This window comes from Pleurodeles waltl, chromosome 9 (assembly GCF_031143425.1).
Source record: "Pleurodeles waltl isolate 20211129_DDA chromosome 9, aPleWal1.hap1.20221129, whole genome shotgun sequence".
Taxonomy (NCBI): domain Eukaryota; kingdom Metazoa; phylum Chordata; class Amphibia; order Caudata; family Salamandridae; genus Pleurodeles; species Pleurodeles waltl.
The window spans coordinates 959,939,953-959,967,056 of NC_090448.1; the positions used below are offsets into that span (position 1 = coordinate 959,939,953).

Sequence of the window (27,104 nt, forward strand, 5' to 3'; positions counted from 1 at the left end):
CAGTGTTGAACCCGGCAACTTTGCTTTCAAATGAAAACACAGAGGTTGAAAATGTGGAAGATGTAGAACATGATTGTATTGAGGTAACAGAAATGTGCACCAAACCGAGGCCTGATATTAAAGATACCCAATTGCACGAAAATTACCAAATTATCTTTGTTGATGGCTCATGTTTGAGAGACTCGGTAGGAGTACTGAGAGCCGGATATGCTGTATGTACGATTGCTGGCATCCTGGAAGCGTTTTGGCTTCAAGGAGTATATTCTGCTCAAGTAGCTGAATTGGTTGCTCTTACTAGAGCTTGCCATGCCGCTGCCCAGTTGAGAGTAACTATCTATACTGATAGTCGATACAGATTCGCAATTGTCCATTACTTTGGCCAACTATGGTCACAGAGAGGTTTCTTGACATCTTCTGGTTTGCCAGTAAAAAAAATGGTGAGAGAATTGAGGAGTTGTTGCACGCGTTTCAGTTACCTCATGAAATTGCCGTGGTGAAATGCAGAGCTCACCTGAAGTCACAAGACTTTGTTTCAATGGGAAATGGATATGCGGATCAAGTTGCAAGGTTTTGTGCATTGAACTGTATATCGCTTAAAGATCAGTGGGAATTGTTACCCGAGACAGAAAATGAGACATACACTGGTTACGCCTTAAGGGTGATTGACACGTTGGAAGAATTGCTATTGTTGCAGGGTCGTGCTAGCAAGGATGAGAAGCATTCTTGGGTTAGGATGCAATGCGTACAAAGACCAGATGACTTGTGGGTCTCAGATGAAGGGAAAATGGTTTTACCGAACAGCCTTTTGTCACAATTTGCAAGGTTTTACCATGGTCAAGCACATATTGGGATCAGGTTGTTCAAAATTGACTGGTTTAACCCGAAGTTCAGACAAGCTGCAGAAGTGATTTGCCATAGGTGTATGATCTGTCAACAGATGAATGCATGGAAAGGGACAGTGGAGAATTTGAGCCACATTGGGAGAGCTGGAGGTCCATTTAGCAGAATGCAATTGGATTTTATTGAGATGCCTGTGTGTAGAGGTTTGAGATATGTGTTGGTGATTGTGTGTATCTTTAGTCATTGGATTGAAGCATACCCTACATGCAGGAATGACAGCCTCACAGTAGCGAAGCTGCTGCTTAGGGAATTTGATACCACGTTTCGGGTTTCCAATCTCTTTAGAATCAGATGAGGGAAGTCACTTCAACAACGAGGTGGTTAAGCTATTGTGTGCAGCATTGAACATTGAACAGAAGTTGCATTGTAGTTACCGCCCTGAAGCATCAGGACTAGTGGAGCAGATGAATGGTACCCTGCAGTTGAGAATGGCAAAAATGTGTGCAGCAACAAATTTGAAATGGCCTAATGCATTGCCTTTAGTGTTAATGTCAATGAGAAATAAGCCCAACAAGAAAACAGGACTGCCCCCTCATGAGATTCTTATGGGCGGAGTACGAGATTGTCCGCAGTGCCTGCGAATGCTCTTGTGAATATCACGGATGATATGGTGTTGGACTACTGCAAGGGTCTGGCTGATGTGGTCCGCTCTTTTTCTCACCAGGTGGAAGCTACCACCCTGCCACCGATAAATGATCCAGGACACAACCTGAAAGCTGGGGACTGGGTTGTCATCAAGAAACACGTAAGGAAGACATGTTTGGAGGCACGTTGGAAGGCCATACCAAGTGATACTAACGACTAATACTGCTGTGAAGTGTGAGGGAATTCCGAACTGGATCCATGCCAGTCACACGAAGAAGGTGACATGTCCAACTGATGAGGAAGTTGAGTTGTTGAAAGTACCAACAACAGAGAAGGAAGTCTCAGGGCCGGAGAGTGATCGAAGGGGAACTGAGACAGAGGGAGAGCCCATTGAGGACGGCTTGGTCACTCCAGTAAGAGACGAAGGAGAAGAGACCCAGAGGGGTGACGGTGAGTCTATCTCAACTGAGGCAACAGGAGGGCCTAATCAGAGAGAGGTTCTCCCAGAAGCAGATGATTATGGAAATGAGCTAGAGCATTTGACAGACCCAGAAGGTGAAGGAGTTGAGGTGGAAGAAAGTCAGAGTGTCCAAACTCCTCCTGAGCAGATTGCAGGTCCATCAAGAGTAAACACCATAGAGCCAGAGGAGGGTGAAGGGTTGCCACAAGAGAGATCAAAGACCAGAGAGACACAAAGGAGTTAAGTGGCCAGAATTGCAAGTGAAAAGGGGAGAAGTGGTTGTCGAAGATGCAATGGAGGAAGAGGTTGACACAACAAGGAGAGAAGATCTAAGTGAGGGAGAGTTGCAAAGTGATCGCAAGTTGAAAAGAAAGAGAGTAGCAAACAGAAGGCACGCAGGTCCCGAATGGGCATATGCAATGACAGCTGAATGGCAACAAGAGTTCTTGGTGTTTTGCTTTGATCGAGAGATTCCAGGTCAGTACTTTGACATCTGAATCTGGCTGAAGAGACTGAATTGGTGTAGAGATCAAAATAAAGTAAAGAGAACATTTTTTGAGAAAAGAGACTGAGAATTTACCGGATGAGACTTTGAAAAACCTGAATTGACTTTTGAAAAAACAATTTTGACAAGCTGCTAACCCGAATTGACAAGGATCCTAGCAGTGCAACTGCAAGCTGTAAATAATTGCTTAAGGAAGACTTGCTTGTTTGACTTTTGCTGCAAAGAGAAAAAAAATGGGGGAGAAAAAAAAAAGAAGACAAATTTCTAACCTTCCTCTGTTGTTGTTTGTATTAACCATCCTTCACTTTCTGATTCTTTACAGATCATGGCTAACACTAGCCAAGATAATAGAGGGAGTAGGCGTTTGGGTGTTGATTTAGATGTTGTGTGTGATATATTCATTATGGTTGTGATTGTGGGTGTGACACTAATGGATAAGAGCGGGACTAACAATGCTACAATTCCTGAGACTACCACTGCACTAACAGCTTGGGAAAGGTTTGACCTAGGTACAAAATGGTTGCATGAGGGAACTAACGCAAAAACGGGAACTCTCCACTAACGTTTTCTATCGCTTGCTGAGTGAGTATGTTGACACAATGGATGCAAAGGATTGCTTTGTGTGTACACAGATTCCTGTTTCTGTACAAGAGGGGGTTACCTATCATAGTCTGCCATTAACCTATGGCATAAGGTGTAGTTTGTTACTAACAAGATTCTATAACCAGGAGGAGATTCAATACTTTTACTCAAATTATGACCTTGTGTTTTCTTATGTGCCTATAATAGAGGATTTGAGTGGGGTAGTTAGATTCTATAGTATAAAGTTAGTTAAAGGATTCTTTGGTCGACGTTGACGATTAGTACATCTTATGCACACTGCAACAACTTGACATGCTTGCAAATTAGAAAAATAATTGCAGCAGTGGGTTTTTACTAGAAATGAGGGTTATGTTGCAATTAGAGAACAAGTGAAGCTAGCTTTAGATGCATTACACATAGGGAAGCTTTGCATTTCTAGGCCGAAATCATATTATGACAATGTGTTTGTGGGAATGAGTGAATGTAAGCATGTGTTTTTGTTTCAGAGTAAATGGACGTTCATGTTAAATGGACAGGATCCTGCAATCCCAGAGATCTATTATATATGTGGACTTAATGCTTATTACCGTCCTCCAAAGGGATGGTATGGGACATGTTATTTGGGGATAGTTTTCCCAAAGATATATCAACTTGACGATTTGAAAAGGTTTCCGAAATTGTCTGAATTACATCGTACTAGACAGAAGAGAGAAACTGCAGCTGGTGTAGTAGGAGACATATTTGGGGCGATAACTCCTTCAGTGGGAGTTATCTTAAATTCTACAAAGATTCGAAAGTTGTCTACTATTGTGGATAACATGCTGACAAACTTTTCAGGGGCTATACGCCTGATGGATACTGAACTTGCTGCGGAGAGAGCTATGACTCTTCAAACAGGCTTGCTTCAGACATTCTTATAGCGAAAAATGGCGGAGTTTGTAAGATGCTTAATGAGCATCATTGTTGTGCCTATATACCAGATAATAGTAATGAGATTAGGAGTATGCTTACTAACTTGACTAAGGACAGTACAGATTCGAAGGAATTGAAAGAACCAGGTGTTTGGGAAAAGGTTGGAAAGGGATTTGCTTCAGTGGGAAATTGGCTTAGTAAAGTTTGGCATGCGATATTGTCTAAAATAATACAGGGAATATTGATTGTTATAGCTTGCTTATTTGGATTATGGGTGGCATGTAAAATTAGCAAAAGAAGAAAATTGAAAATGGCGAAAAATAATAAGCGGAGGGAAGAAAAATAAAAGGAAAAATTGTACAGGGAAAAATCAAAGGGGAAGCCAATAAGGGAGGAAATTGAGTTGAGAGAATTTTAATATGTAAAATTTCGGGGGGAGGTTTATGTGATGACAAGAGTCATCAAAGGAGGGATTGTTGGAGTGTGTTTTTTCAAAATCAATATTAACATGAAAAGCTTGCAATATATTGTGTACTGAAGCTGCATTGAAAATGTGTTAACATAGAAATAATGCACATGTTTGAAATGTGCCCACGTGGAGTGGCTACCAATGTATACGAAGACTAATGAAAGCTTGTTAATTCTGAATTAGTTATGTACTAATGTTTAGAATTTGTATTCCCATAATCATAATTAGAGTTATGTATTATGAGTTTGCTCATTAAATCGTTAGGCCTTAGCTGAGCGAGGGTCTGGGCCTAGTTGCCTGGTTTGGTATTAAGCTGCATTTTCTAAACGTGTAATGTGCTGTTTTCCTGAAGGACACGAAGCTGGACTTTTCCAGAGTTTAGATGTGTGTAGCCGTAGTAAATTCTTTCTCATGAGAACTGACTTGCTCAATGAGACATTCTTGCTGAATGGAACTGTGTAATTCGTAACAGGTGCAAGGCTGCCTGGAGTACGAGAAAACAATAGAGCCACTGACTGGAGCGTAAAGTGTAACTTTTCTTACCTGACATTCCAACCGATGAAGACGTCAATAACATGGACTAATCAGTGACATGAGAACTGTGGTTTGTGGAAAATTCTGGCAAAGTGCGTGGAGGATTATTGGACAGAGATAAAGATGTACCAATTATTATCCAACAAGGAATTATGAGCTAATTAGGTAAATTTGAATTAACGGAGTGACCCAAGGAGAGAGTAGCCCTTTTTGAGAGAAGAACAGAGACGCAGAGAGACAGAGGGCCTGATTCTAACTTTGGAGGACGGTGTTAAACCGTCCCAAAAGTGGCGGATATACCACCTACCGTATTACGAGTCCATTATATCCTATGGAACTCGTAATACGGTAGGTGGTATATCCGCCACTTTTGGGACGGTTTAACACCGTCCTCCAAAGTTAGAATCAGGCCCAGAGACTTTTCACTTCTTTTGCTTGTCCTTTTCCCTTTGAACCATCCTCAACTTACCTGATGCTTACTTCTCCTCCATATGAGGGAAGAGTCCTATTCCTTAACCATGCTATATTGAGACTTTGCCCTGTTCTATCGCTGCTGATGGCGAATTGACTGATGTCCTGAGGACGAAGACTGAAGTTGTTTGCTGATCTGTTGGATTGGTAACTATATCTGATGCAAAATTGTAATTGGCTGTTTGCCTTTCCTTTCTAGGTACCAACTGCTATTTTGACAGAGGCCATAGTTAGATATTTACCAAATTTGTGTTTGTTAAAATGTTTTGCATAAAGCCCTATATGCTAATGCTAATTTGAGGTTAGTTAAGGTGTTCACAATTATCCAGTGCAAATAGACAAGTGACTGAGTTCTTGCTTTGTTGACTCATGTATTAATGGGACTTTGCTAAGTTTCTTCATATTAAAGCTGCACCTAAATGCTGAATAATATTCTCTGTGCATTGATTAAATTGCATTCTAATTGAAAATCTGAAAAATTACTAATGAGATGAATTGCTAATGAGATTAACAGAGGTGATATTAGATTGTAACCAATAGGGAAATAAATATCGTAACGCTTAACTAGTTTGTTGTGGTTATTCGTGACTGAAAGGTCATGGTGCGTTCAACTATTGATTCTTATTAAATATTATTGAGTAGTCTGTTGATTAGTTACTGTGCATATTGATTGAGTTATTGATCTATTGATTTTGTGATGCCAAAAAGACACCTCGAACTGGGAAGTCCCCGAACGTGGTCCAAAGGTTCATCGACCTAGGCGTGTCTCCTTGTAAGTTTACTTATCAAGGCTCTGACGCGCTTTCACAGGATGTAGGAGGATTGGAGCGGTAGGGCATAAAGCCACTCAAACAGATCAAGGCTAACTACGGACCACCGGAAGGGGTAATATTTTATTATCAGCAGGTGCATCACAGGGTCACAAACCCCACGGTTAAACCAACAACTAGTCGCACATTACACATATTTGATAAATTTCTTATTAATACATGGGGTATACGTGTATCCTCTCTATATGTAAACATCTAATACAGGAAAACAGCTGGGCATAAGAGATGGGAGTAGAGCGCAGATAGAATGCTCGATGCGAAATTTTTTTTTTTTTTTTTTTTTTAAACGTTTTCTTAAGTATAAAGGCCACAGCAGCTAGTGCAGCTGCCAAAGAAATGCTGATAAAATTGGCCTCATATTGTTATTACACCCCACAGAAGATACATGCATGGAATTCCACTAAATCTAAAGGACTGCTGGCAGGGATGTGGAAATAAAGGGCTACAGCTATATTTACTCTGGAATTGCCCCAAGATCACCAAGTATTGGAAGGTGGTCCTGAGGGGTATGGCGACATTCTGAGATTACTAACCAATATAATTCTCAGGGTCAATGAGCTCATTTACCCTTTAAGATTCCCTAGAGGAAAACTGATTACAATCCTACTGTGTGCGGCTAAGCATGTAATATCTTGGCATGGGTCACTGAGAAGATATCTGCTCAGACACAGTGACTGTATAAGATCTGGAAACGTTTGGTTCTGGAAAAAAAATCGCTGTATCTGGTCAAAATGGAAAAGACTTCATGTAATCTCTACCTGAAACTACTGTCGAACAAATTTAAAGAGGTGGCCCGTCTCAAGTACCTTAGGTTGCTCCGGCTGATGGCACTGAAGGATAAGAAGTTCACATAAGCAACAGAAGATAGGAATTGGTGATGGTGGGTCTGTCTCTTGTTTCGAAGGAACACAAGCATCCCTTGCCACAGTAACACTTCTGGTTTGAGCACAGTCTGATTGTGGCAGAGGAAGGGAGGGAGGGAGGGAAGGGGAAGCAGGAGCGTTAGACTTTTTTCCAGTTATTTATCGTGCCAGCCATTTGGTGTAGGGAGGGTCAGGCTGTGTACTGTTTTATATAAAACCAATAAAAGAAACTCGATTTAAAATGGAAAAGGCAATTGCCTATTTATATTACTGCCTGATAGTATTAAGCTTATAATAAACATAAAAAGCAACAAACAAAACGTGGTCAAGTGAACTAGTGTGTTGTAAATAGATGGAATAGACCTGTAAATATCAGTCTAATCATTTTTCCACTCTACAACTAGTCTCAAAAAGTACTACTTTCCAAAAACTGTAACAACATCAATAGTGTCAGATGAGGAGACATGGGGTTCAGGAACCTACAGACACCAAAATTATTTTACCTTGAAAGCAAGCTTGACTTCTCACTGGCAAATTAAGGTCTTAAAATAGGTCTACTTTACACGACTGAGGATTGTAGGACAATGCAAACGAACTCAAATGCGTGCAACAGAAATGAGGTATGCCTATTATAATTGTGCTAAAAAGTGTGCATTAAATTCCACTGGCAGGATACCCCTAGAATTATATTACTGCTACTATTACAGCCATATGGTTCCACCTAAAACATCTTCCACCTCACCATTCATGCTCAAAATACACCAAGCATGAAGCACATCTACTCCTTTTGGCGAAGCAAACTATTAATGACATCAGTGTTTTTCCTACAGAATGCATCCAACAAACTTCATAACATAGGCCGAACATAAAATGCACTCAAAAGAGAGTAAATGAAAACGCAGAAGTCTTTCTTTTACACTGCCCCTTGAAATAAAACTTGCCAATACACTGAAGCAGAACTCGGACATTGACAATGTAAATTGAAATTTTTGACAAAGCTATGCCATGAGTAGGCAAACCTACCTGAGCTTTGAGGTCATTCGTATTCCTCAAAATTGTTGTTGTTGGAAGACAACTGGAACCCTAGAAAATATAATAAATAACGTGAAAAAGTCTCTGTGCAGAAATCGGTTTGTTAGAAACATGGCCATCCTTGACTAAGATAGTTCAAAAAAAAGTTGCAGAATTCAACTAAGGGTACTTGTTTTTCTCACTCAAAGTTTTATTTTTCTAGATATACTTAAACTTACTTAAGAGAATCGCAAATTGAAACTTTCAATGTTCTTTGGAGTAATGTAGCAAAAGAAGTGTGAAAATGCACGGCTGAATTTTCTGGGAGACAAATACACAGCAATAAAAGAACATCTCATCTGTATTCACTATCAGTCCTGAGAGTGTTGTATTACGATGATTATGTTAGAAGAAGCAAATAATTCTTGCCATGTCCTATACAGGGCTTTAACATTCAGCGAAGTGTCCAGATCCAGAGATCCTGTAAATAAATGTACCAAATGAGCTCCCCGATCAATACTTTCTTATGGGTACAAGTAAACTATATTTTAGGTACTTAGTACATTTGTTGTTTCTAAACACGGTGGCTTCGTTTGTTTAAATTGGTGCATAATTAGTTTTCAACATATAATGCAGCGTGCTGAAGAAGGGTTAGTCACATGCTGTTATGTCCTATTTGTGAAACTGGGCAACCTCCTTAGTGGCCTTTCAAAAGTTCCAAGCAGTATGCAGTACTGGAAAATAAAATACATGACCAGATCGGCAAGTCAGACACGAATTGTCAGATTAAATGCAATAAATACTTATGGGAATATATAGAATTTAAAAAACAATTTGGTATGTTGCAGTTCCAAGTCATGTCCGCTGTAAGAATATATTTTCATTAGCTGTATTCCTTTTTAGCAAAGAAAAATTAACCAAGTCACTGTGGCAGCATGGCCTTCCCAGGTCGTGGGTATCTGTAATTCCTGTAGGTCAAAAGTGACAAGCATTTGATTATTACTGCAAGCTCATGCTGGCAAACAACAATTTCTATTCGTCTCATTTCAATTTGTTTCACCGTGGCAAACGGTGTGGTACGTTTTCTAAGGCCTCATTAAAGATGCATATACAGATTTTTGTTGACATGAAGAATCTTGAACAGAGGTTTAAGTATCAATAAAGGAAAAGTGGCCCATGGTATCCCTTTAAGGCATACTCACGTTAGGGGCTCTAAGGCAGTGGATTTTTGAATATGCTTGACCAAATTAAATATAAATTACTGATACATACTCTTAGAAAGATATCTCAAATTACATTTTTGGAAGGCTTGTGTAAGTTTAACAACAATGGCACTTCCCTTTGCAAATTCAACTTGTTATAAATAGACACCTCTAAAACTAGAGACACAATATAAACAGAAAAGTGACAAAGCAAGGTAGGCCCACCTGAGATACAGATTGTGGCGATGCTTTATATCAAAAGTCTGGTATTATAAACTAGAATATTATGGTGAAAGACACAGGAGAACAGGGCTTAACACATTATTGCATATTACTCGTCATGTAATCAGGGTATTAGTATGTGCTTCATTTTCTTCCCCTTCTGCTCGACTCTTTAGGTTTTTTTTTCTTGTGGGAAACAGTTACAGTTTCCAGCCAAATCGAGATTTACAAGGAAAATAGGTATACCGCATTACCGATAAACTATCCTCGTCCAGTCACATGCATACATTTGGCCAGATATTTTGTAGTGAAATCTTCATGTTGGCAAGGCCTGAAGAATGGGTAATTACTGTGGAAACTGGGTATGATACTCCCATTTTCCATGACAGTACGCCAACTGTTTCAGACAATCATTTGCATTCATAATGAAGATGTAATTCGCCATTCCAAACTTATAGGTACCTGTGGAAACTGTTTTTTGGTGTAAAACTAATCGATGATTGGTGCAGAAGATGCAACAAGAACACGGTTGCACTCTTTCGCAGATGACTATTCGTTGGGTACAGACTTTTTTACCTGTATCACATTGGGAAAACTGTCTATCATTATAGGTGCGGGGAACACCACAATTTTGGCACCCTGAAATGTACCTCAACAGAATGCCCACAATTTAATGAGGCTGCATTAAACCTCAAATTTTGTGAGGCAACGTGTCCCAGAGGTAAGGCACCTCCCAAAAGTGCACAAATTAGAAGTACAGTAGATTAAGTAAAAGGACTCACTCAATAACTGAGTTGTATATCAGCTGAGTAGTAGTTTGAGGGTTTCATTTGTCATATGACCTCTGGCATAGAAACAGGACTTCTGGATTTGGTGGTGGCAGCACCTCTGCATTGTAGGTGACTGAGTCACTCCCACAACATTTGGCAGCTGTTGGCCCAACCCTCCCGACTCACTAACAGCACCTCACCAAAACGTAACCAGTAAAGGTGATTTGTGGCAGCCTTGCATGGACTCTGAAAACCTCTCAGAGAAATTGTGCTGGAAACAAGTCTTACCCTTTTCTCTCCACATACAAGTCTCTTACACACACACAGGCAAGAAAAGAGATGCAGGACAGTTTTTAATACATTTATTGAAAAAACTGTAATCTACGATAAAACACATGAGCTGCAATGATTAGGATAATGAGGAATAACAGAATCAGGATTGTGAAAATTAGACATGTGAATATAAACAACCCCAACATATTGTCATAACGAGTATACAATTCCTACCTAAAAACAATCTATAGCCCCTAAGCAAAAGCATGGCGATGTAAACTAAATATGTCCATATAGTGTCCAGGAGAAACACACCTAACCCCCATTAACTTGGTACTAGGCCAGGCTGCCAGTCTCCAGGTCAGGATCGGTGGAGACAAAGGCTGAGGTCGTCCGAAAACCGGCCTGCAGCATGGAGGAAATTCTGGCTGAAACTCCCTCTGCCATTTGTCCTACAAGATGTTTTTTATAGAGGACATGTTTAGTTTCATGCACAAAAGCCAGATGCAGGTATGTACCTAAGTACTGGACTGTTTACACAGGCGTGGGGTGGCAATACAAAATATTATACTATGTCTCGCATTCTGTTCTTGTGATTCTGGGGAAAAGAACATGATGCAAAGTATGTCATCCATAGTGCTGATAATGACGCTTTCACAGAATAGCAGCGGGCAGTAGAATTAAAACAACACCACTAAAGGTTTTAGGCAAATAAAATGAATAAGAACAACAGAGCATAATAACTGGGTAAAAGGGCACAGGCAGCAAGCCTAGACTAAGCTACCACTATGCCCAAGCGACTCACTCAAATGGACCCAAAACTCCCTTCCCTATTGGTGGAACAAGGATGCGAAGTCCAAGCACTAACGTCTAAAAATGCTCTAATAAAATCCTAAAAACTCTAAAAGCATAACTAAAAACATACATAAGAGATGAATGTCTAAATCGTCAAGCCAAGCAGGCCAACAGACAGAATGGATTAAAAGGCAATTTAGTGTCACATTTTACGTTCAAAAAGCCAATGGTCAAAGTTTAACAATCATCTTCCTGCAAAAAGTCTCCAAGGTCATCAAGGGAGATTGAGACCAGGAAGGACTCCACTTTGGCAGGTGGCAAGTTGATCAAGGTATTGGCAGAAGGATCCACAGAGCAGAAATGTGCAGAAGCCTCTGGAGCAGACATAACTGCATAGGTAGTACTGTCCATTGTGCCAGATTTAGTTGGAACCAGCAAATCCACATGCAGTAGCTCATTGGATGCCTCGCGAACCAACCGCAGTCTCAAGGGGCATGTCCACGAATGAACCCTCATCCAGAACATTAACAGGTTCATGTCCACAGGAGGTGCAGGCTGCACAGCATAACACACCATGGGTGCACATTCGAAGAAGCACCAGATGCAACGGAAGTCTGGCTGGAAACATGCTAAGACCGGTCTGAATATCAAAGACCAATCTAGCTCCAGCTCCCCAAGCAAGGAAGCTCCGAAATAATACATCATGAGTTCAGGACACAGCTGGGCTGGTGGTAGCTCCTTAACTCTGTTCTGCTGAGAGAGAACAGACACTGCGTATCAAATATAGCAGCAGAATAATTCTGCCAATTAATGCCAAAGTTAAAGGAAATTGTAAGAGGCTAGCCTGGTTTGTAGTGGGTACCTAAGGTACTTATACCTTATACCAGGTCCAGTTATCCCTTATTAGTGAAATGTAAGCAGTGTCTAGAAGCCAGGCTCTCTAGGGGTAGTGTGGATGAGCAGCCAAGGCCTAACTAGGAGACATGCAAAGCTCATGCAACACCACTGCAGGCACACAGTACTCACACACAAAAAAAAACCAGAGAGAATATATTCCCTTAGGAGGTAAGTAATACACAAATTATATACATTAGTATGAAAAAATAGCTGTAAAAACAATTAGAAAACAGTGCAAATAGTGGAAATCACAATAGTTACAAATGGGCCTGGGGGAACACAACCCATATACTAAGAAAGAAGAATGCGAATGTCGGCTTCCTACCTAGGCAAGTGTACTGTGTAGAGGGGTGCTGGGAGTATTAGAAAACATCAACGGTCAGTAATAGAACCCACCCCAGAGACCACGAAAGCAGGAGTAAATCACAGTAACTTTCCTAGAACACACAAGAATACGAGAAAGAAGATTATGCAAGAACCAGAAGAGACTGCAAGACACCAACAATGGATTCCTGGACCTGAAGACCTATGGAAGAAGGGGACCAAGTCCAAGAAGCACTGAAGAGTCCAGGGAAAACAGGAGCCCCTGCTAACCCGGATGAAGTTGCAAAAGAAGAACCACTGGTGAAGAACAGTCAATACTGCACCCAAGAAGACAGATGCGGGTTCCTGGTTGGTGCAGAAGATGTCCCACGCCAGATGGATGATTGCAGTCGGGTTTGCACCGCTGGATTCCACCAACAAGCCTTGGCACACGCAAAGCTCACAGTTAGTGGAAAATGGCGCTGCCCGGGACCAAGAGGGACCTAGTGGATTCTACCCAGGAGAGGAGTCAGGGGGGGTGGGCTCTCAGCAACTCAGAGCCCTCAGAAGATCAGAAATTGTGCATAGGAGTCCCATAGCATGGGGATAAAGAAGGTGCAAAAGGAGGCCCACTCAGCAATCCAACATAGGGTCCCACGCCGCCGGAGAATCACGCAGGAAGTTGTGCATCGCAGGAAGGAGTACTGGGGGCCGGAGCTGCACGGTGCACAGAGAACATCGTGGAAGGATGCCAACAAGTCTTGGCAACTGCAAAACATGCAGCGCATGGGGCAACTGTCTTGCATGGGGAGGCAAGCTCTTACCTCCATCAAAGTTGGACAGCTGGTCATCAGGATCGTCGGGACCACTTCAGTCCACCACCCGTGATGCAGGATCCATGCAGCTTGTCAGGAGAGGGGTCCCACACAACCGGTCGTCCTTGCAGAGAGGTGTCTGCTGAAGCAGGAGAGTGATTCCTTCACTCCAAGGGAGATTCCTTCATTCTTCTGGTGTAGGCTGAAGACAGGCTGTCTTCTCAGGATGCACGACCTGGAAACAGTTGCAGTTGCTGGCAGGAGCTGAAGAAACAATGTTGCAGAAGTTGTATTTGCCTCTGTGTTGCAGTTTGTAGAGTTCCCGGAGGGTCCAGATACAGTTTCTTCAGTAAGAAGGTGAAGTAAAGGATGCAGAAGATTCCTGCTGGAGTCTTGCAATCCAAATCTGAAGAACCACCCCCAGAGAGAGACCCTAAATACCCTGAAAGGGGAATTGGTCAGCTAAACTGTAGCTATCTTTCACTGGTAAGGGTAGGGATAGGATCCTTACTGTCAGAGAAAGTGATGCTAATAATTACAAAGTTTTGAAGGATGCACTATTAGATGGATTTGGCTTAGCCACTGAACAATACAGGATAAAGTTCAGAGATACCAGAAAAGAGTCCTCTCAAGACTGGACAGACTTTGTAGACTGTTCAGTGAAGGCCTTGGAGGGATGGTTACATGGCAGTAAGGTGACTGACTATGAAAGCCTGTATAATCTAATCCTGAAAGAGCATATTTTGAATAATTGTGTGTCTGACTTGTTGCATCAGTACTCGTTAGACTCAGATCTGACCTCTCCCCAAGAATTGGGAAAGAAGGCAGACAAATAGGTCAGAACAAGAGTGAACAAAAAGTTCACACAGGTGGTGACAAGGATGGCAAGAAGAAGGATGGTAAGTCTTCTGACAAGGGGGGGGGGACAAAGATAAAAAACATTCTGAGTCTTCATCAGGCCCACAAAAATCCTCTGGGGTGGTGGGTCCAAATCCTCTTCCATCAAAAGAAGCCATGGTGTTATTTGCATAAAAGTAAAGGCCACTGGGCAAGTGATTCCACCTGCCAAAGAAAAACACCAAGGCTCCCACTACCACAACCCCAATTGCGTCCTCTAGTGCCCCTAGTAATAGCAGTGGTGGTGGGAAGTCTATTACAAATAGCCAATCAAAGGGTGTAGCTGGGCTCACCATTGGTAGTGTAGTTGGGGTTGGTCTTGTTAGGGAGAACACAGAGGCTGTTTTAGTCTCTGATGGTGGTATTGACTTTGCCACCTTGGTTGCTTGTCCCCTTAATATGGGTAAGTACAAGCAACTTCCCCTAATAAATGGTGTTGAGGTTGAGGCCTACAGGGATACAGGAGCCAGTGTCACTATGGTGAGTGAGAAACTGGTTCACCCTGATCAACACCTACTTGGTCAGCAGTATAAAGTGACTGATGCTGATAACACTCTTAGCTACCCCATGGCTGTTGTGAATCTCAATTGGGGGGGCGGGGGGTTACTGGTCCAAAGAAAGTTGTGGTAGCCACTGATTTACTTGTAGATTCCTTCCTATGCAATGATTTGGAGACATCAGCTTGGGCTGAAGTGGAGTTGGAGGCTTATGAAGCAATGCTGGGCATTTCAGGGCATATCTTTGCTTTGAGAAGGGCTCAGGCCCAGAAGCAAAGAGGACAGGGAAGCTTGGATCCTGGAGCAATGGACCAAGTGCTCCCAAAAACTAGGGGTAGAAAGGGTAAATCCTTGCCCACTATCCCTCCCTCTCCAGAAGATTCCCCTTTTGAGGAAGAGGAATCCTCTCCCTGTGCAGAACCTACACCAGATGAGCTGGCAGCAGACACTGCTGAGCTTGTGGGTGCAGGGGGGGCTGCTAGGGAAGAGCTGAGTGTGGCACAGCAGACCTGTCCCACACTAGAGGGTTTAAGACAGCAAGCTGTCAAACAGCAGAATGGGGATGTCACTGATAGCCATAAGGTCTATTGGGAAGACAATCTCCTTTATATTGAGTCAAGGGACCCTAAACCTGGAGCTGCCAGGAGATTGGTTATTCCTTTGCAGTATAGGGAGTTTCTTCTGACCTTGGCACATGACATTCCTTTAGCTGGGCATGTGGGTCAGAGCAAAACTTGGGACACACTTGTTCCATTCTTTCACTGGCCTCATATGTCAGAGGACATTAAGGAGTTTTGTCGCTTCTGTGTGACCTGCCAAACCACTGGTAAGACTGGTGGCACACCTAAGGCCCCCTTAATTCCATTCCCAGTGATTGGGGTGCCATTTGAAAGGGTAGGGGTTGACATAGTTGTCCCCCTTGACCCTCAAACAGCTTCAGGGAATAGGTTTATCCGTGTGGTGGTGGACCATGCCACTAGGTATCCTAAAGCCATTCCCTTAAGGACCACTACAGCTCCTGCAGTGACAAAGGCCCTCCTGGAAATCTTTTCAAGAGTGGGCTTCCCTAAGGAAGTGGTGTCAGACAGAGGTAGTAACTTCATGTCTGCATACCTCAAAGCTATGTGGAAGGAGTGTGGTGTAACTTATAAGTTCACTACTCCTTATCAACAGACAAATGGTCTGGTTGAGAGTTTTAATAAAACTCTCAAAGGTATGATTATGGGACTCCCTGAAAAACTCAGAAGGAGATGGGATGTCATATTGCCATGCCTCCTTTTTGCTTACAGGGAGGTAACCCAGAAAGGAGTGGGCTTTAGTCCCTTTGAACTCTTCTTTGGACACCCTATAAGAGATCCCCTTGCACTTGTGAAGGAGGGTTGGGAACAACCTTTAAAAGCTCCAAAGCAATGGACATGTACTTGGCCTGAGATCCAGCATGGCTCAGTACATGAAAAAGGCCAGTAAAAACCTTCAGGCCAGCCAAGAGCTCCAAAAGCAATTGCATGACCAGAAGGCTGTCCTGACCCAGTACCATCCAGGACAGAAGGTGTGGGTATTGGAGCCTCTGGCATTGTTAAAAAGAAGGGTGAGGTTACCTATATGGTAGACCTGGGCACTGCCAGGAGTCCCCTTAGGGGGCGCCATGTCAATCGCCTAAAACTCTACTATGACAGGGCTGACTTAACCCTGCTCATGGCAACTGATGAGGGGCAGGAGGAAGAGAGTGACCTTCTCCCTGATCTCTTCTCCACCACTGAAGCTGATGACTTAGTGGAGGGAGTGCTGCTTGCAGATTGCCTTACTGCGGAGCAGAAGGACAACTGTATAAATCTCTTAGGCCAGTTCTCTGACCTCTTCTCACTGATAACAGGTACACCTACCTGGTGTGAGCGCACCATCAACACTGGAGGCAGTTTACCTGTCAAAAGTAAGATTTATAGGCAGCCTGACCATGTCAGAGATTGCATAAAACAAGAGGTACAGAAAATGCTGGACGTAGGAGTGATTGAGCCTTCCGAAAGCCCATGGGCTAGCCCAGTGGTGCTTGTCCCAAAACCTTACAGTAAGGATGGTAAAAGAGAAGTTAGGTTTTGTGTTGACTACAGAGGTCTCAATCAGGTAACCAAAACTGATGCTCACCCTATACCCAGGGCAGATGAGCTAATAGATACACTGGCTTCTGCCAAGTATCTTAGCACTTTTGATTTAACTGCAGGGTATTGGCAGATTAAATTGTCAGAAGATGCTAAACCTAAAACTGCATTTTCCACCATTGGAGGGCACTATCAGATCACTTTGGTTTGAAGAATGTACCTGCCACTTTTCAGAGGTTGGCGAACACAGTCCTGTAAGGTTTGGAAGCTTTTAGTGCAGCATATCTTGATGATATAGCTGTCTTTAGCTCCACCTGGGATGAGCACCTGGTCAACCTATGGAAGGTTTTGGAAGCCCAGCAAAAGGCAGGCCTGACTATCAAGGCTTCAAAATGCCAAATAGGGCAGGGGACAGTGGTTTATCTGGGCCACCTGGTAGGTGGGGAACAGATTGCACCACTGCAGGGGAAGATCCAGACCATTATGGAATGGGATCCCCCTAAAACTCAAACCCAGGTGAGAGCCTTTCTAGGCCTCACAGGGTACTATAGGAGGTTCATCAAGAATTATGGCTCCATTGCAGCCCCTCTTAATGACCTCACTAGTTAGAAGAGGCCTAAAAAGGTATTGTGGACAGCTAGCTGTCAAAAGGCTTTTGATGAGCTAAAACAGGCCATGTGCTCTGCACCTGTCCTAAAAAGCCCTTGTTACTCCAAGAAATTCATAGACCAAATTGATGCTTCTGAACTAGGGGTAGGGGCAGTTCTATCACAGCTTAACACTGAGGGCCAGGATCAACCTGTTGCTTTTATCAGCAGGAGGTTGACCCCTGGAGAAATGCGTTGGTCTGCCATAGAGAGGGAGGCCTTTGCTGTGGTCTGGGCACTGAAAAAGTTGAGACCATATCTGTTTGGTAGTCACTATATTGTTCAGACAGACCACAAACCTCTATTATGGCTTAAACAAATGAAAGGTGAAAACCCTAAATTGTTGAGGTGGTCCATCTCCCTACAGGGAATGGGCTATACAGTTGAACATAGAACTGGGTGTACCCATTCCAATGCAGATGGACTCTCCTGATATTTCCACTTAGACAATCAAGACTCATCTGGGCAAGGTTAGCCTTATTGTCCCTCGTTTGAGGGGTGTGGGGGGGGGGGGGGGCGGGGTTGTGTATGAAAGTAGCATCTTGCCTGGCATGTTATCTCCATTTTTTTACTTGTGTGTCAGTATGTTTTTGCCTGTCTCACTGGGATCCTGCTAGCCAGGACCCCAGTGCTCATAGTTTGTGGCCTGAATGTGCTCCCTGTGTGGTGCTGAACTGTGTCACTGAGACTCCGCTAATCAGAACCTCAGTGCTTATGCTCTCTCTGCCTTTAAAATTGTCACTGCAGGCCAGTGACCATTTTTACCAATTCTGGCTGTCACACTGGAACTCCCTTATAATTCCCTAGTATATGATACCTAGGGACACAGGGTATTGGGGTTCCAGGAGATCCCTACGGGCTGCAGCATTTCTTTTGACACCCATAGGGAGCTCAGACAATTCTTACACCGGACTGCCACTGCAGCCTGTGTGAAAACGTCCACGTTATTTCACAGCCATTTTACACTGCACTTAAGTAACTTATAAGTCACCTATATGTCTAACCCTCACTTAGTGAAGGTTAGGTGCAAAGCTACTAAGTGTGAGGGCACCCGGGCACTAGCCAAGGTACCCCCACATAGCTCAGGGTAATTTCCCCAGACTTTGTGAGTGCGGGGACACCATTACACACGTGCACTACTTAATACCTATATGTAGCTTCACAATGGTAACTCAGAATATGGCCATGTAACATGTCTAAGATCATGGAATGGTCCCCCCCATGCCAAATCTGGTATTTGGGTGCCACTCCCCTTTCCTTTGTCCAGTTTCGTGCCAGAGCAGGGACTGGGGTCCCTGAACCAGTGTAGACTGGATTATACAAGGAGGGCACCATCTGTGCCCTTCAAAGCATTTCCAGAGGCTTGAGGAAGCTACCCCTCCCAAGCCTGTAACACCTATTTCCAAAGGGAGAGGGTGTAACACCCTTCTCCCAAAGGAAATCCTTTGTTCTGCCCTCCTGGGTTTGAGCTGCTCAAGAGAGCAGAAACCTGTGAGAGGTGGCAGCAGCTGGGGCTGCCTGGAATACATCAGAAGGCTGGAATGGCAATACTGAGGGTCCTCTAAGGAGCCCCCAGAATACATTGAATCATACAACCAATGCTTGCAAAGGCACTGGGGTATGATTCCAACATGTTTGATACCAAACATGCGTATGTTCGGAGTGACGTATGTCCAGTACACGCGTAAAATGGCATCCACACACTCACGAAGTCTGGGAAAATGGTCCTGGAGGTCATGGGGGCACCTATGCTAGTGCAGGGGTGCCCTCCCACACAGGTGCACTGCACCCTGCCCACAGGGCTGGAGGACCTGCTATAGGGGTGACTTATAAGCGACCTGGTGAAGTGTAAATGGCAGTGAAATAGTGCATGCACCCAATGCCCTGAGTACCTAGGTTCCATAAACTAGGGACTTATAAGGGGGTACCAGTATGCCAATTGAGGGTGAAATACTAGGTTACCAGTATGCAGTGACATAATGTAGAGGAAAGAGTGCATAATCACTGGGGTCCTGGTTGGCAGGATCCCAGTGAACACAGTCAAACACACTGACATCAGGCAGAAAATGAGGGTAACCATGGCAAAAAGATGGTTATTTCCTACAGAAATCCACAAAAGACATTTGAAAAGAATGAATGTATGGCAGCAGGTATCACTGCAAACATGGTGTGGAAGGTGCTAACAAATCCAAACCATCAGCTTTAAAAACAAATGCAGTATTCGATGCGTTGAAAATTCTGCTGACCAATTCTTCAAAATGCTTTGGGAAGTTGGTATTTATTAGGGATTTTATGTTAGCTGATGATCTTGCTATCTGGAGATCGTACGTCTCTCTGGCTGATGTCAGGGCCACATATTTTTGGAATAATAGCACCCTTAGCCTGCTCAGCTTGTCAAAGTTTACATTAGAAGTAGCAATATGGGGCCACTAGTCTGCCACTTTCATCTCTTGTGTGTATGTGTGGGGGGGAATAAAAACATGGCTGCAACAATTTACCATTTGAGTAACTGAAATCACGTAAGCAATTCCTGGATTCATTCTGCAGCAGCTTTGATCGTTCAGAACCTCATAACTTGTATTAGAATGTATCTGAAATACTGGACAAATCAAAGATGGGAGTGCCCTTTAGTTAACATGCCAAGTTTACTACTTCCGCATTGCGCTGGCCGTGAAAGGACAAGTTACAAATCAAAGAACGACTAACAGTAGTCCCACATTTGCTTCTGCTAAGAAAGACCTCTGTTTTGCCGTTCATACATTTGTAATAGAAAGGCAACTCCCACACCTCGTGTATGGCGGTCTCCTAGCCTCTCAAACCTGCATACTGCAAAATGCTTTAAGTATTTCATAAAACAGAAGGGGAAATGGGCAGATTTATTACTCCATGTATTAGCCATACTGGCCAGGGGATTTCTGCTACAGTGCAAGGCAACTTTTCTACTTTCTCAGTGTTAAGCATGATATAACTAGCTTCTTTTATAGCCATTATCCGTTGCTGTCAGGACAATTTAAAAGCGGCAATTAATTCAGTTATGTTTACGTGCTTGCAGGGCACGCAGCCACTTTTGAGGACCTGCAATGTCCAACTTAACTGCACGATAGAACGCAGTTGGCTTTGTCCATGTTGTAAAAAGGACATCATTCTGAATGACGTAAATTGCAGAAGACACATTATTATTAAAAGTTTAAGATCTGCTAAACAGTGTTCATGCCATTATCAACAGCAGCTAAAGTCGTTTCCATGTTTTCTTTTTCAATCTGCCTTTAACGTGAAGCAGCTTCCATATTTGACAGTTTCCAGATTTCGTTATATATGGCATAAAGGAAATGTTTTGGGCGTGGCTTACTGGGTCCTAACAGGAAATCTTGTAGACTGACTTCCTCAGACAGGGGAGTAAGGTATTTTTTTATTACAGATGTTAAGGTGGAGGATCGCAGCCATTGTTAGCACAGTTTACCCACACTGTATGTAGTAACAGTACCCGAGTGTTGAGCCGATACAGTGCGAGGATCTGGCTGGCTTTCTGTGAAACCCCCAGAGGAAGTAATAAAATGTGCCTGCCACTCATTTGTGTCCACTGGCTACAATAATCACCCGCTGGAACTCGAAAGTGAGGAATTACCTTTCTGAACCCAATCAGTTAATTGTTCTTTGGTAATATTTAAAAATGCTTGCCTATTGTGAAATTTAGCAGGTGAGGGTATAGTGGGTGAGTTCAACTCTTATTTTTGCTAAACATCAAACGGGATGTTTGTTGGATGGTGTCATTGAAAAATATAATTTGTAAAGGAATAACACATGCTCTTAACAAAGCTTCCCTACCCTGTATTTGCCAATCTTTTGTTCCCTATTCACTTTTTAATTCAATAGTGTTTTTCCAATTTTCATAGCCTTCCACAGGAAGACGGGAAACAAAGGAATCTGCGTAGATCAAATGTGTGTTGGTTAGCAATAAATTCCTCATTTGGAAGGCAGCAATTTGACATAATACGACGCAGCATTACTGGTGTCATACCCAGTAAAATACATAACTTATCTACATATGTTTTGGGACTTACCACAGGTGGTTTTGAACAACGTTCCCACTGTGTGCAATTGTAAAATTATCTTGGGGGACTGGTTCGGTGCAGAACGGAATGTCCATAATGGTGGTGATAAAACATTTCCACATAATTCGCTGTGTTCATATACACATCTTCACTTCCAAATACAGTGTAATATTCAAGCTCAGATAGCACAGAATCAACCGTTTTAACATCACAGTCATCACAAACAATACCAGGTTCAATTACATCATTCATTGAATCTTTAAACACATATGGAATTTCAATGACCTCAGTAGGACCGTATATGTCAAATGGTACTTTGTCCCACACAATCCCATCTGGAATGTAAACAGCTGAAATGTTCACAAGGGACAAGTCTCTTCAGACCTTATGGGAAGAAAGGTTAGGTGTCAAAACCTCATCCACCGGCTCAACGGCAGAGTGTTCAGGAAGATAATGACTATTTATCAGAAGGAAAAAGACAATAAAAAAACAATCCAAAGCTGAAAGGCAATCAATGTCAACAATATCCGCAGATGGTACCATGGATAAATTAAGTAAATGTTCTTAAACCAAAAGTACAGTTTATGTGTCTTTGATACAGTCTCAGTTGCAGACGCAGATTAGTCAGAAGAAAAGACATCAAGGTTGATGAAATAACTAGAAGCAGTCTGTGCAAACACGGGAGCCAGTGCGGAGCTGGTGGATGGAGCCATTTGTGGTGGTTTATGGTAGACAATGTCATCTGTCTGGGTCGAGTTGGAATAATAGCGTTCCATGTCTCGGACAGTGCTCGCCAATGAAGTGGTGACAGGAATCAGCAAAAGCTCATTCTCTGCCCTCACCATGCACAAGGAGGCACTTGTAGCATCAATGCTGGCAGACACATTGTTTACTGCTTGTAGAGGTATACCTTGTCAGATAGTGAGGTGAATAGGTAATACCCGAAGGACCTCTGGATCTTCTGTGCAGCATCAGCCACATGGTACAATTTGACGTTGTCAATGGAAACCAATCTGTCCTCTCTGGGAGCAGGCAGCGGTGGTATGATGACAGTTCTGGTACTCTGTATCCCCAGCACTGGAACCGGTGCTCTGCAGGATGGGCCAAATTCCTTTTTCACAGCAATCTTCTAACGCACCAGATCCCCTTCTTTAGGAATCCAGCCTGTACATGTTGGCAAAACCCTTATTCCCAAGGTGGCAGCACAGGTGGATGAATTCTCATCACAAAATTGCTGTAGCTCCTGTAAAACAGCGACACGTTCATTTATGTCAAACAGTGCATCTGTCCACATCGTGCCAGAACCATCAAGATCAAGGACATACATGGGTGTCCCGAAGAGGACCTCATGGGGGTGGAACTTAGGACTTTCAGGGCAGATTTAGTGCTCTCTGGACCCCATATAGGTAATGAAGCCATCTACGGCCCCAACCTACAACTCTTGCTGTTAAGGACTGCTTTTGGTCATGATTCGGCCTCTCCACCACACTGTTTACCTTGGGATGATGAGGAATAATAGAGTTGAACACCCATCGCTCCCCATGGTGTCCCTGAATGCCTTAGAGGCAAAGGCAGGGCCCTAAGCCGAGCGGAATGCTGCAACCACATTTGTACCGATAAAGACCAGCAAGTCTTAATAACAGTCTCAGCCTACCATTGTGGCCATACCCACAGGAATCTAGAGCAGACATCAACAGCAACTAAAATTATTTGTATGCACCATCTGGTTTTGAGGGACCACAGTGGTCCAGGTACACACATTCTAGTGGTTTGTTTGAAATTAGGACGGATGTCTGCTGTGGGTGTTTAACAGTATACCCTTTAATTTGTTGGCAAATGTCACAGCAAAGGACATATTGTTTGGTCTGCTTATAAAGATCTGGCCACCAAAACTGCTTTTGTAGTAGTGATATTGTAGCCACCACATTTGCGTGAGCAGAAGCAACACTCTCATGCGCTGCTTTGATGAGATCTATTCTCTGATCTTGGTTGAAGATCACACAATCACCCAATCCTTGAATGGCTGCAAATGCAATGTTCTGGGCACTGAGATGATAGGTATATTTAGCAGGGAATGCTTCTGGTAAAGGCTTGCTGTCAGCCAAAGCTTTCACAGCAGCCAGTATCTCATTATCCAACCTCGTCTAAGAACGAACTATTGCAGCAACAGAAGCCGTGACTACTACATATTTGGCAGCTTCATCAGCCAAAGTATTTCCTACAAGGTGCACTGCTATACATTGCTAGCCCAAAGTTAGTACTACATGAGCTTTTGGTAGTCTGTCTCATGGGTCAGCTACCCTTCCCCAATGTTTCTATGTTTGATGGTGTTCCCTTTAGAATCTCTGAGCCATTCAGGCGCCAGTGATTTAGGTAGTCATTATAGGACTGTGCACAGTAATACGTATTGCATACAATCAGGATTGGTTGGTCAGGATCCATATGTTTTAGTGTCAAGACAATAGCCTTATGTTCTGCCAACTGTGCACTGCAGTCTCCTAGCGTATGTGTATAGGTATTTTGAGAGTGGAATGTACTGTCTCATCATCCACTTACAACAGCACAAGCAGCTCAGTATTGATGTTTAGTACTTACAGCTGGTTTTTGCTGAACCTTCAGTATAAATGACAGTTTGGGATTGGTCTAATGGTAATATATTAGTAGGAGTGGGGTACTCCTGTTTATATTGGAAGAATTCCAAGGACTGAAGTTTTGGGTCAAAGATGTAATCAACATCAGTGTCAGTCAGGGAGGTTGCCCACTGAATCCAAAGAGGATATTGTGCTTTTACTTATGGAATGCTAGCTTTGGTTACCCCCTCGAGGACTAGCACTAGAGTAACGACAAAGCGTTTCCCTTGGCCAAGTGGCCTCTCCTTGATGACAGTCATCTGAACAGTAGTCAGTATTTTTTCTGTCAGTTCAAAACGTTGCTCTGAATTTGAGAACAAATGTGATTTGTATTTTATGGGTACCGTCTCACCTTATTGAATGTGACATAGGTAAAGCTGATGGTACCAGCAATTATTCTGATGACCAAGTTTGTTTTGTTGTCATGTGTGTAAATGTTTTGCCTCAAGCAGGTCTTGTTGAAGTTGTTTGAGAATGCGTGTGTGCTCTATTGTCCAGTGTTTGCTTGAAAAATAAGGACCAATTTCAACTAAGTGGTTTTATGCATTGTGCTTACTCAGGTCTGAATGCTCTGCCAAATATAAAGAAACACGACAATGACTGCAGTGTCTTAAAGGTATTTCAAGGCTGAAGTTGAGTGCATTTTTCCAGAAAGTGCAGGGCCAGGCTCTTGCCTTCATTTGATAGTTCGTATCCCAGAAATAGGATACTCGAGAAAGCAATTTTAGTTTTCCTGAAATTGAATTTGTAGCCCTGGGTGGCAAATCCTAACACGATCTGATCCACCCTGGCCAGACATATGCTGAGGGCGTCATCTATGAGATAAATCATCACCCACATATGACAACGCCTTAGGATCAATCTCATGTATACTCGGGCTACCCAGGGCTGTTCTTATACCAATGAGGTAAACGACAAAAGCGACACTGCAATCCTAAAAAGCTAAAAGAGCTTGGATCCCAACTTTCAGGCGCTAGATTTTGGCATTAAAGAACACAGGAAATATCCAAGGTTGTTTGTATTTTTTGCACATTATGTTGTTAATTAGAGCTGTGCTGTATGCGTTTTGGATTGCATAAGTCCATTTATGACTGTTTAAATGTCTATAATCTAAGACTTTTCAGCATGAATGATCTGATTGGGCAACAAGGAATAACCAGTTATTCGTTGCAGAGACACATGGTTCAATTATTTCCTGATACTCGAGTTGAGCGAGAATCTCTCTCACTGGATCTTTGGCTTTGTGTTTAAAAGGATATTGAAGTTGAGGCTGTGGTGAAGATCTAATTAGTTTTACATGACAGGGGGATTCTTCATCCCATCGCCAGAGCCCAATCAGCCGCATAGGCTTCCTTTACTGCGTCTGGAACCAGGACGGAGAAAGAACCCAAAATGACATCTTCCCCATGTGGGAGATTGCTTACAAATTCAGGTGGCCCATCTTTTTCTGCGAATAGAATATCATGGTGTAAAATTTTCCAGAATATTGGTTCAATAATGCACTCTATGTCTCCCTCTATTTGGATATTTAATTCATAAACCCTGTTGAGTGTAGAGTTGCAACTGTCCGCTGTCTCCTTGACGAGAAAGTCATTAGTTGATAGCCAATCCAGATGATCTATAGGATTCTGGTAACAAATCATACTTTGGCTGCGCCGTCTAGAAGAGTCGCTTCCCACATCCTGTTCTTCAACAACATTCGGAGAATGACTGGCATTTTTGACCAAAATTGCAGCCACCATTTTCTTTTTAAATAGGGTTTTTTGTTGAGGAGATTTGTCCTCTTTTCTAACCTAAGCTTCTGAGGAACATTCTAAGTCCTTCTTCGGCTTTGTGTAGCCACTTCATGTTTCAGACCATCTCACTCTATCACTCCATTTTTCTGGTGTGTACTGAAAGGAACGAGATGGATGAGTATCAGTAAATCGGTGTCTATCAGGAGTTTTTAAAGTTTCTCTATTTTGGAGATAATTTATTTCAGATGTCTCTGAATGTGTAGAATCTCCTCTTTGACGTAGTCTGGCTATATTTTGTTTATCCCAGCATTTTTTAGAATCCTCTTGTGTTTGTTTGGTACCTTATTTAGGGGTGGTACTTTGTAGTGGTGGTTTAGTTGGTCTGGCCACAAGACAATCATGTCCTATGCTAGTATAGGTTTCAGAAGTAATCTTTGATAGCTCGCGCTTTTGTTCCTGCTGAGGAACCTCTCAGAGCCGTTAGCGAATGACCAATACTGCTGCTTCCCCTTTAATGTTACTTAAAATAATTGAGATTGTGTCAAAATTGTGCATCATTTTCATTCCCAAATCCAGTGCTGGGGGCGTATTTGATTTGAATTTGTTTTAACACTTCCAGTAAATTGGCAAGTGTCAGGGTACCATGCATGGTAGTGTAAATTACAGCAAAGACTGAACCCCAAGTGTTACAGTCTTCTATTGAAGGGACCATGCCTAACAGCGAGCACATAGTGAGAATTCTATGTTTGTCTTGGGGTCCCATATGGAGAAACACTGCTTCTAGTGGATTTATTTTTTGTGCACTCCAGAACAGAATCTTCTCCCGCTCTGTGGGTGCTTTTCCCATTATTGAGTGGACTATTTGCGGATTAATCCCTAGAATGGAAAAATGATGAACAGCTGGATCAGCCCTTGCTGGGGCGGTGTTCAAAGTCCGCATCATGATTTGTATTACTCGTCTATATATTGCTACTACCTCAATGTAAAGAGTGCCTACATCAGCTACTTGCATAGCATGTACATTGTGACATGGCGTGTATGTGCTGAGTGTTGGCCACATTGGTCCTTCATTGCTTGGAGGACCTAATCTCACGGGTTATATTACAAGTGGAAGGGCACCATTGAACAGGTTGTGTTTTCTTGATAAGCG

The 27,104-nt window shown here is 42.8% G+C and overlaps 1 protein-coding gene across 1 annotated transcript in view; it reads right to left on the minus strand.

Annotated features, from left to right (window-relative positions):
- LOC138259764 (uncharacterized) overlaps window positions 1-27,104 on the minus strand; it is a 607,309-nt gene that overhangs the window by 277,256 nt on the left and 302,949 nt on the right. Inside the window, exon 4 of the mRNA XM_069207649.1 lies at window positions 8,135-8,194. Coding sequence (XP_069063750.1) covers window positions 8,135-8,194 — 60 coding nt within the window. The remainder of the gene's footprint in view (window positions 1-8,134; window positions 8,195-27,104) is intronic.